We start from the raw sequence: 11,494 nt of genomic DNA, 5'->3' as shown, positions 1-11,494 counted from the left end.
GGTAAATTCAGAGAAAATACACATCCCAGATATACAGTATAGTCCTACATTTATTTATATATTTATTTATTTATTTATCCACAGTGAAATAAGTTTTTTGGTTATTTCAGTGTTTAGATGCAGGAAAAGGAAGATACAGAAATAAGTGTTGGTCCTATAGGCCTGTATAAAACTAAACTGGTGTCCATAACAACCATTGGTGCTCTCTGTAGGAGAGAAAAAGAAAATAAATGCATCATTCATTTGTGAAATGTTTGTGTAAAAAAATCAGATGGCCAAACACACAATACCATCTTGTGGTGAAAATGCTTCCCAAGTCATTACAATGAAGACCTTGACTGTTATTTGACAGACTGAAAGAGCAAGCAACAGGAGTTGTGGAAAAATAAACAATATATGAGGTGAAAGCAGCTTTCTTTCTGGTTGTGTCTGGTTGAGGTTACTTCTGTGTCAGTCACATGCACTCCTCACACAGAACAGGTTTTTTTTAATAATATTGATTATATCTGCCAGTTAAACCCTGCTGTCACCACTCCAAGTGAAGAAAATCCCTCCACATGAAACCAAGCACAAACACATAATACAATTTTGTGGTGAAAAATGCTTCCCAAGTCATTACAATGAAGACCTTGACTGTTATTTGACATAATGATATGCTGTGAAATAAAGATGTATGGGGCTTGCTTAACTTCTTTCTAAAAGCAAAGTGTTTAGCTGACTCATCATGAGAGCTGCAGCATATGTTGTTGACACACAGTTTGGCAGAGTCTCTAATGAAACAGTACACGTTATTAGGAATTCTCTGTCCTGCAAGGCTATGGGAGAAATCCAAAATGGTGTACAAGAGTGTTGTTTCAGCTACAAATGATGCAAACACAAGAAATGGAAAATTTCAAACCTGTGTTTTTCACACATTTGCATAAATGCTACAAACTCAACCTCACTGTAGAGACCAGGGCCAATGAAGCCAGAGAAGGAGTGATACATGTAATACTACTAGCTGTAAAATATAGATATGAAACAGAGATTGTATTTTCTGTCCATACCTGACAGCTGCAGCCCAGCTGAGATGCTATCATAAGAAAATTTCCCTAAATTGAAAAACACAGCATTTATTTTATTTATTCAAAATCAAATAATGCTCTCATGTATGAAATACATCAATATAATTCATTAAGTATAGCACAGCATGGGATTTCTCACATTACCTTGTTGAGAGAATTTAATGACAGCCTGTTAGAGCTTTTATGTGTCTCTATCTTTGTGTCACCTTCTACTTTTCCTAGCTATCTATGATAAACATATGCCACAGTTCTCATGACATCAGCAAAACGTTTGGCTTATATGAAGAAGGTAATTCATGTGTATCCACTTTTCCCTGAAGGCATCAACAGACAGCACAATGAGGGCTGGTTTGGCTTTGTTGCTTTGCCTGTTGGTTTCACAGGCTCTTGAGATGCAAGCAAGTGAAGACAAGGAGACCAAACTTCATAATGTCTTGCCTGACTTAAAGCAATCTTTGAACCCTGACACCACAGCTGATCAGTCCATTTACCAGACCAATACTAACCCTGATATCTGGGTGGAGATGAGGCTGCTGAGAGACATGGTGGTGGAGCAGAAGGTGGATCTCCTCCTCACTAAAGACAGCTTGGAGGAGCTGAAGGAGAAACTGACAAACAGTGAAAAGCAAGCACATGAACTGAAGAAAGAAAACATGCAGCAGTCCACTGAGCTGTCAGATCTCAAACTGAGACTTGATGCCAGTGAAAAGCAAGTACATGAACTGAAGAAAGAAAACATGCAGCAGTCCACTGAGCTGTCAGATCTCAAACTGAGACTTGATGCCAGTGAAAAGCAAGTGGAAACACTGAAGGTTGATCTTGAAAACCAGACAGCTGAACTGTTGTCCACACAAGCCAGAGTGGAAATCAGTGAAGAAGAGCTGCAACTCCTAAAACCTAAGATTGATGAGGTGCAGGCCCAGAACACAGCCCAAGAAGAACAGCTTTTATCTTTGAGGGTTCCCATGAACACTACTGAGAGCCAAGTGGACAGTCTAGTCAAAGAGAGTACAAAGGTGGCATTATTTGCTCGTTTGACTGACTCAGGACATGTAGGACCTTACAATACTGACACAGTCCTCAAGTTCAGCAAAGTCTTCACTAATATTGGTAATGCCTACAGTCCAACCACTGGCTACTTCACTGCACCTGTGAAAGGAGTGTACTATTTTAGATTTACAGTACGCAGTCATATGGAGTCTGGTGTAATGGGTGTGCAACTATTTCATAATAGGAAACGTGTATTATTTAATGCCCAGCAAAAGCATTATGTGCATGGTGTCGAATGCTGTTATTCTTGAGTTGAATGTTGGTGATGAGATACATTTGGTCCTTCCAATATATCATGTAATCTTTGATAATGAAAACAGTCACAGTACATTCAGTGGATTCCTGCTTTTTAATATGTGATCTTAATCCAATAAAAATTGGAATAATCCTGTAGAATAACAAAGGTGAGAACTAAAATAAATAAGGACTTTTTGCCTTCCTGTTTAATTTTCAGAGTCAATGTAAAATATTCACCATGTGCTGCAATTGTCAGAACATCTTTATAATCATCCAAATAAATACATATTTTTCACCCATGTACATTGCTGTTTGTTTTGTTTTCAGTGTATTTTCTACAACACATGTGAACTATTATATGTAAAAATTAGAAAATTTAAATTATATGGTAGCATAACACTCCTAGTGGTATTTTAGGGATGCTAAAGTGTCAGGTCCTAAGATATCCCCCAAAACACTTTTTAATTTGTCCAGACAATGCACACAGAAATACATTAAAAAGGGCCCTGAGGAAAGTACTTGAAATGATGAAATCTAATGTATGAAGTTTAAGCGTAACAATGATGTGTTGTTGTACTATGCAGAAGCCTTACTGATATCTTTAGAACTATATCTCGAGAAGAAATAACTTTTGAAGCTGTATAAGTTTCTCCAGTTAGAGACAGAGAGATGTTTGAAAAGTATGCAGTATAAACTCAATTATTCCAAACTTACTGTTACACTGCATTGGACATAATCACTTCTGACAGTCATGCTAATATGACTGAGGCCTGCCTCCATACACCCATGGGACATTTCTTTTGCAATTTAAAAAAAAAAAAAATCCACACCAACCTCTTCCATGATTCATTTAAAGTTCAGGCTCATAAAAAATAACACAAAGGTTTATTATGTGATCGCAAGATGGTTAACTTTGTGTTCCCCAGCTATGATGTGGGCTTATCTGGAACATATATGGGCTTAACCCCTGTGTTTCACTAAGGACATTTTTGGCTTTTCATTTTTATTTTCTTGATAATTTGGGCTGTGTTCATGCATATGGCATCAAATTCTCCAAGGGCATTCTTTTTTATATCAATAAATCACTTATAATAGGTCTATAATACAGTGTGCAGACAGAATAGTTCCTCTGAGCTCCTTAGGGACAAAATGTTCCCATTGAAACCCATAACTACATTTTTGACACCCCAGCCAAAATTTGACTCTTTCATGCATTCCTGGACTGTCATTTTGGAGTCCGGGCTTCAAAATTTCAAAATTGTATTTTTTCCCGTTCCACCAGATGGCGCCATTTAGCTGTATTTTGCCTTTGGGGGAATACAATGGATTTATTGAAAAAGAAATGTGTGTGTGTGTGTGTGTGTGTGTGTGTGTGTGTGTGTGTGTGTGTTTGTGTGTGCACTGAGCTCTGAAAATAAAACCTAATCCTGAGCTCCATCATTTAGATTTTTCAGGAACTAAAATAAATTCATAAGTGTTATTTTAATATTGTCCTAACTCTCTATTCATTTGCAGGCCATGTTTCATTACCTGTCTTATTTAATAGTACCCATGTGTTACTTTCCTCCTGGTAAAATAACAGGTATGTTCACCCTTTGTAAATGAAGACAAAAATCAATAATCAAAATCAATAATAATCATTAATAATCCACTCAGTAGCATCTTGTTTGTTAAATCTTTCAAAAACCAAAGTGTAAAAATCCATTGTTGTCTCAAACAGGCCTACAATACAGGATAACAGCCACCTAGAAGCTGCAGCTCCTCCACATTATTTCCTATGTCTGTGCTCCTGGGTTCACTCTCTGATATTGTGACACATATGAATCCAAATATAACACCTGTACCAACTAAACCAACTTAACACTTTTCTTATAACATTTCTAACAAATGCAGCACCCTCTATGTAAAATGCCCTAAAAAAGAACCCTTACATTCCCAGAAAATGAGATGATGTGATCTTTATTTTATAGATAATCTAACTAAAATGGAAGTGTCTCCAAAAGAAGAGTCCAAATAATCCACCTGTTCAGACCAGGCACGTTTGAACGGGCTTTGCATTCATTCAGTAATAAAGATGAATGTCTCTCAGCTCCACAAATTCATAGAGTGCTTCGTGACTAACACACAAACACATGACTTTGTTGTTTTCACTCAGATTTAATCAAATGTATCTATAGATGACCATATCATTTATAGAAATGCTTGAATTGGAATAAAACATGGCTTTAAAGCAGCTGCTTGCACATGCCTGGCCAGATGTTCATTGCAATTAGAGCTGTAAATGATTTTTTTTTAAATTATCGTCCATATTTAAAAAAGCTAAATGTTACAATTTTTAAGGCAAAGCTAAAAAAGTTCTTCTGTATGAAGGTATTATTGGTGCAAAAGGTTTGAGCACCTGTAACAGTGGAATTTGTAGTTGTGTACAGTGATTGTGTATGTGTGTCAGTAAATTTGAGGTCACATACTCTATGAGTTGTGTTCTTGTAGATTTTTTTTCTCTCCACAAATACAACACAACACTTACACATTCACAAATTCTTAATTACAGGTGCACAAATCCTATTTTACAAGTCACAGATTAAAAAACTGACATGCTCACATTTTTGCTCCTATTGTTGTAGTATATTTGGTGCAAAACATATTTGTGTAGCTGTATCAAAAAATGTGAAGTTGTGGATAAAATTTGAATATGTGCAAATCTGAATGTGAAGTTGTGCAATAAATATTCAATGTATGTAAAATAATTTCTCACGAAAATATTTGTGTTCTTTTAAAACACAAACAAAAATCGATAAGTACAACTGCTCGAATCTTCCCCACGAGTCACAGATTCTGTTTCCTTCAACTACAAATCACAAATCGCGCCTCCACTGAGATATGTGGTGCAGAACTATCTGTGCATTCAGTCTATGGAGCAAAAGGCGGGTGCTGATCTGAGATCGACTGATCCCACAGCCAATCAGAGAGGAGAGGGGCTTCTGTCCCACAGCCAATCAGAGATGGACTTTTGTTTACATGCGGAGTGAGAAGGATTTAGCACATGCTAAAACTAACAGCAGCAGAGACAGCGATATAGGCAACTTTCAAGGTAGGTTGTATTTTTAACCACATAAATAAATAAACCCCGACGCGAAGCTGACAAATTTAGCGTCCTGTCACTTTTCCTCTGTTTTGATAACCCTCCTCCCGGCCGCGTGCATTGTTGCAAGTGTGTATTGTTGTTGTCTTATCTGTCATAAACTGTAAAAAGAGATTACGGCGCGTGACAGATATGCACAAATGCACGCGGACGCTAAATTTTTCAGCTTCACGTCGGGGTTTATTTATTAATGTGGTTAAAAATACAACCTACCTTGAAAGTTGCCTATTTCGCTGTCTCTGCTGCTGACTGAACTTTTTATTACATTGTATCCTGTTTGGATCTGATATCCTTTTGGTTGTGTATTGTATTGTGCTGTGTGTGTTTTACAGAGATGTTTTAATATCGATGTTCATCAATATGTACTGTCCCTATCCAAAAATAAAGTATTTATCATTATTATTATTATTATTTATTAGTTTAGCAAGTCCAAATCCACCGGTGGGAACCATAAACTGTGGTGGGAACTCTTCTTCCCCTTCTCAATCCGCATGTAAACAAAAGTCCATCTCTGATTGGCTGTGGGACAGAAGCCCCTCTCCTCTCTGATTGGCTGTGGGATCAGTCGATCTCAGATCAGCACCCGCCTTTTGCTCCATAGACTGAATGCACAGATAGTTCTGCACCACATATCTCAGTGGAGGCGCGATTTGTGATTTGTAGTTGAAGGAAACAGAATCTGTGACTCGTGGGGAAGATTCGAGCAGTTGTACTTATCGATTTTTGTTTGTGTTTTAAAAGAACACAAATATTTTCGTGAGAAATTATTTTACATACATTGAATATTTATTGCACAACTTCACATTCAGATTTGCACATATTCAAATTTTATCCACAACTTCACATTTTTTGATACAGCTACACAAATATGTTTTGCACCAAATATACTACAACAATAGGAGCAAAAATGTGAGCATGTCAGTTTTTTAATCTGTGACTTGTAAAATAGGATTTGTGCACCTGTAATTAAGAATTTGTGAATGTGTAAGTGTTGTGTTGTATTTGTGGAGAGAAAAAAAATCTACAAGAACACAACTCATAGAGTATGTGACCTCAAATTTACTGACACACATACACAATCACTGTACACAACTACAAATTCCACTGTTACAGGTGCTCAAACCTTTTGCACCAATAATACCTTCATACTTCTGTCTTGATATGTTTTGCTGTGAGACTGGGTTGCAACATGTGTGTGTGTGTGTGTGTGTGTGTGTGTGTGTGTGTGTGTGTGTGTGTGCTAATTGATGAATTACCACAGACAAATAAAGAATTATTGATTGAATGGAGGGACACCAACAGAGTTGTAAAGAGTACTGAAATATCCTACTCAGGTAAAAGTACCATTACTTGTTCCTGTTTTCCCTGTGAGTTAGTTCCTGTTTTCCCTGTGAGTTATAGAAGTTCCTGTTTGGTCTGTGAGTTAGTTCCTACTTTGTGTTCTTTGAGTTATTTTGTTGTTTTCGCCTGAGTTGGCCAATAAAGTGCCATTTTTCCACGACTGTCTGCTTTTTGGGTCCAGCCACTACACAACCGTGACAATAAACAGCTTTAATTTGTGCAGCTTTCAAAAGACAGTCATATTTTTTTTTCACCAGATGCTTTTTCACAGCAACTACAACAAGAATCTCTTTTACTCTCAAATGTGACTCTAAGTGTGTGATGCTGAATTTAGAGATGCTGGATCACATTTTAATAAACAGTATCTCAATCCATTCTTCTCTGCTTGATGTGGTAATAAGTTGATCAGCTGTACTGCATGTTCAATTTGAACATGCAGTGTCTGGAGAGTGCACTTCTGAAAATAAGAGAATATATCCTCATTTGTATTGACACACTTAACTTAAGGAAGCTGACCATCATTATATATCCACATGTGGTTTCTGTTCTACCATTTGCTCATCAAATGCAAATGTTATTTATTTTTGGTTATTTTTGGATGAATATCCGCTTCACCAAAAGACAGGAAAAAAGAAAATGGCATACACATCAACATCATAGATCGTATTTTATTACTCACAAAGAGATACTGGCTTAAAAAAACATTATCCCAGGCTTTTTGTTAGTAATGGGAAAAGAAAACTGATTGATTGTCTTTCTGGTTTTATTTACTGCAAACATCTAAGTCACTTATTAATCCTGTTTTATTGATTTCTTCTGTTTTCCTTCCTTAACTCAAATTTAACCTTCAATTACTTCTGCATTTCTACAGTCATATAAATACTAAAATCCACTTGTTTTCTCATAGGACTGGTCCAAGAAAAACACAGTACATCTGGCAGCCAAACATTGTCGGTAGTGTAGAGAGACTGTGCAGTGATGTCTGACCTCACCAAAAAAGTTACATATAAGAAGGATGGAAAAGCAGACTCCTGTGATAATGCTGGGAATGTTTATGTCGTTGATGACGAATTTTGGAGAGAGAGGAATCCAAATTTACAGGATGCCATTGAGGACCAACAAAGTATCAATCTGTCTGTCTGTCTGTCTGTGTGTGTCTCATATGTTATAATACAGTACATAGGATAACATAACTGTAAGATTACCTACTTATTCAATGTATTTGTAATGTTACATTTTATGTCGATACATTTAGTTTTTTTTTTGATATGAATTGTGGCTAAAAAGTGGATATAAAAACGGTCTGCCTACAAAGCCATGGCATTTTGTAAAATTGTGTAAACTAACTGTAATAATTCATTTTTAAGAAAGAAGAACTCCATATCATAACATTTTATTAAAGGACAGGTTCACATTTTTTCAAGTGTGTCTTAAAACAATTGTCAAGTATCCAGTTGAACAATGATTGTTTTTCTCGCTGTCATCGCTCCTTGTTCATACACATGTACACTAATGTAACTCTTTTTTGGGACAAACTCCCTAGACTGAAAAGGCTGTAACTGTGGAAGATATCCACTTCTGACTAACTCAGACAGCTGAAGTCTTATATTATATTATCATTTAACCTTTATATACATTGTAGACACTTTTGAAGGAGATCTTCTAATGGTCAATATGAACAGGAGTGTTGATGTGGACACCTGACACCTGACCACCTTTTTTAAGACACACTTGAACATTTGTGAACCCGTTCTTTAAAAGAAAATCCTAAATTATAGTAGGGCTGAAATTAAGTCTAACTAACACAAATCATTTTTTCCCACAGATATTCCAGTCTATGAAAGTTCAACCAAGAGAAACCCTCTCAAGGCTGTTGCAGTGTGTGTGGGTCTGTTGTGTCTTCTCCTCCTCATTGCAGTCATTGTCCTGCTGGTCCTATGTACGTTTTCCAAATTCATCTAGTCAACTATGATACATTACCCAAATATATGATGTGAGTAATAGATCCATGTTGGTCTCTTGCTATGGCAGCCAGTCAAGACAAAAGCAACTGGATCATGGAAAGAAATCAAGTGTTGGCAGAATTTGCCAACCTGACCAGCGAGAGAGACGAGCTGCAGAGGAAATTGACTGATTTGGGTAAGTGTGAAAACAAAACTGCACCAAGCAGTCACACAAAGTTCTACAGTCCATTTCTCACACCTGACAACATAAGCAGCAGAGAAGATTGATATGCGTGCTGAAAGTCATGATATTGATATGATGTGCTGTTGTGTCAGACGACTACTCATCAGCTAATGTGAAAGTCACGCTTTGTCACGTTTGTTGATTATTAAGATCTTTAGTTCTTTAATCAACAGTTCACAGACTTGCTTTAGCTGTGGTCATGTTTTGATGCTGTTTCATGGCGGCTTCATATTACTCTTTGTGCTCTCAGAGAAGATGACACTGGACATGGAGGCCAGCATTAAAACTCTCACTGAGGAGAGAGATGAGCTGCAGAGGAAACTGTCTGATTTGGGTAAGTGTGAAAACTAAACTGCTCCAAGCAGTCACACAAAGTTCTGCAGTCCATTTCTCACACCTGACAACATGAGCAACAGAGAAGATTGAAGATTGCAGCCAGTTCAAGTGTCTTATGACTCTGTAGGTTTCTGCTGCTGTTTAAAACATTTATAACACTTTACTTTCAAACCTGTAATAAATCATCTTTCTGTTCTGGCACAGATTTCTTTATAATACCTGTTTTTTTTTCTTCAAATAATATAAGGCAACTTTGATTCTTGATTGGAAATGTATTTTTTTCTTCTTGTTGTTGGCGTATAGAAGATTTTGTTTTTTTTTGTTGTTCACAGATGACTACTCCCAACAAGGATTCTTGTATTTCAGTGGAAGTTTCTACTATGTTTCTTCACATATGGACAACTGGTATAACAGTAGAAGTGACTGTCTGGACAAAGGGGCAGACCTGCTGATTATCAACACCAAAGAAGAACAGGTGTGTGTGTATGTGTGTGTGTGTGTGTGTGTGTGTGTGTGTGTGTGTGTACAGGATCACAGAAATTGGTAAAATATGTGTTTATTATTGTTTGTTTCTCTTTAAAAACAAGGAATTCTTAAATCAATATCGGAGGATAACATGGATTGGCCTGACTGACAAAGAGGCAGAGGACAGGTGGAAGTGGGTTGATGGGACCCCGTTGACTACAAGGTTCATATAAATATTCATTCAAACTAAAGCAATCTTTAATTTGAAACTAACACCTCTTTCAAGGTACAATAGTAGCTGACTAGATTTTTATGACTACAATGTCAAGTTTTTAGAGAAATGTTTTTGATTTTACATCATTTAAGTTTACCTTGGTCACATTCTGTGTGTTCCTGTTCATTAATTGCTTACTGGTTCGTGTTTCTTTTTGGTTTATTTTCAGCTTCTGGCACCGCGGGGAGCCAAGTCATGGAGAAAAACAGGACTGTGTAGAAACAAAGTACTTCACAGATACAAACAGCTGGGATGATGCAGACTGTGCACATAGAAACTTTTGGATCTGTGAAAAGAAAGCATTTGTTTAACTCAGCTTACACACCATCTTGTCATCCAGGGGCGGATCTAGGAATTGACCGGAGAGCCAGGACAAATATTGTTTTTGATTGTTCACTTTTATTGCATTGTATGACTACTGCAAACATTAGTGGTAGCAGTGATTTATTTTGGTCCTTATCAGCTTCCACACCACCATGGCATTTACTACTATATATAACTACTGTATGTGGAAGACATGAAGATAAGATCCATTTACCACTTTCAGCTTAAGACAGCACTGAAACATGATCAATGGCTTTGCTTGCAGACAATGATAAGCTGTGATGTATCTGTACTTTGATTAATTTCGAATAAATGTTATCATCTATATCTCTTTTTCTTCCTGAAAACTATAAATAGAAAAAGAAAAAGAATAAGTGAAATAAAATACAAAAAATCTACCTACCTCTAATCTGACCTGTCGTTCCAAACCTTATGTTGACCCTCCAGAGGTTTCCTCTCTAGTTGCATCACTTCCAGAGGTGTTGGGTTTGGTCCAATCGCCTCCGTCTCCCATCCCAGCTGCCAATCTGCCAACCTGCCAGTCATGTGTCATGATAATAGTAATTGTACTGCATCATATTGTATAAGCATATCCTATCTTTTAAAATAATACTAATAAAGTTACCAGCAAACAGTCCAAACAACACTTGAAATATTACAATTTGTAATAAAACCTTAATCTGAAAAAGTACAAGTGGAAAATACATGTAGTGGAGTAAATATTTAAGTGGAGTAGCAAAAAAGAACATACTATAAAAATAGTATCAGTATCATCAGGTAAACTTGAGTTTAGGGTTAGAAACGGAGTCCATGTTGAAAAATCACAGTCTATGTAAATAAAACAATGATTTCAATACATTCATTTGAAAAAGAAATGCTGACAGTTCCAATGCTTCTCTCTCAGTATCTCACTATATATTTTGTTGGTAACCTATGTTACTATTTTGAGTAAAATAAAATTGGTCAATCAGCAGAGCAGAATGTATTTCTTCACACTCTTACATGAGAATAGAGAGGAGAAAAACTTATCTCTATCAGCTACAGCTTATTAAACAGACAAATACAGTCACTGTC

At 36.6% G+C, this 11,494-nt stretch overlaps 1 protein-coding gene across 1 annotated transcript; it reads left to right on the top strand.

Annotated features, from left to right (window-relative positions):
• The first annotated feature begins 8,351 nt into the window (after window positions 1–8,351).
• Window positions 8,352–10,741, top strand: LOC128380798 (CD209 antigen-like protein E). The gene is made up of 6 exons (XM_053340704.1): window positions 8,352–8,773; window positions 8,866–8,973; window positions 9,272–9,355; window positions 9,690–9,832; window positions 9,945–10,045; window positions 10,266–10,741. The coding sequence occupies exons 2-6, from the start codon at window positions 8,892–8,894 to the stop codon at window positions 10,405–10,407; spliced, it is 552 nt and encodes a 183-aa protein (XP_053196679.1). The 5' UTR covers window positions 8,352–8,773; window positions 8,866–8,891; the 3' UTR covers window positions 10,408–10,741.
• The last annotated feature ends 753 nt before the right edge of the window (window positions 10,742–11,494 follow it).

Source organism: Scomber japonicus, chromosome 19 (genome assembly GCF_027409825.1).
Source record: "Scomber japonicus isolate fScoJap1 chromosome 19, fScoJap1.pri, whole genome shotgun sequence".
Classification (NCBI taxonomy): domain Eukaryota; kingdom Metazoa; phylum Chordata; class Actinopteri; order Scombriformes; family Scombridae; genus Scomber; species Scomber japonicus.
This window is presented reverse-complemented; position numbering and strand designations above follow the sequence as displayed.

What these genes read in the sequence shown, in the direction of transcription:
- LOC128380798 (XM_053340704.1), top strand. Translation starts at nt 8,892, where the DNA reads ATGGAAAGAAATCAAGTGTTGGCAGAATTTGCCAACCTGACCAGCGAG. An exon ending in GAGGAAACTGTCTGATTTGG is followed by an intron (nt 9,356 to 9,689) that starts GTAAGTGTGAAA and finishes TGTTGTTCACAG; the next exon opens with ATGACTACTCCCAACAAGGA. An exon ending in TCAACACCAAAGAAGAACAG is followed by an intron (nt 9,833 to 9,944) that starts GTGTGTGTGTAT and finishes TTTAAAAACAAG; the next exon opens with GAATTCTTAAATCAATATCG.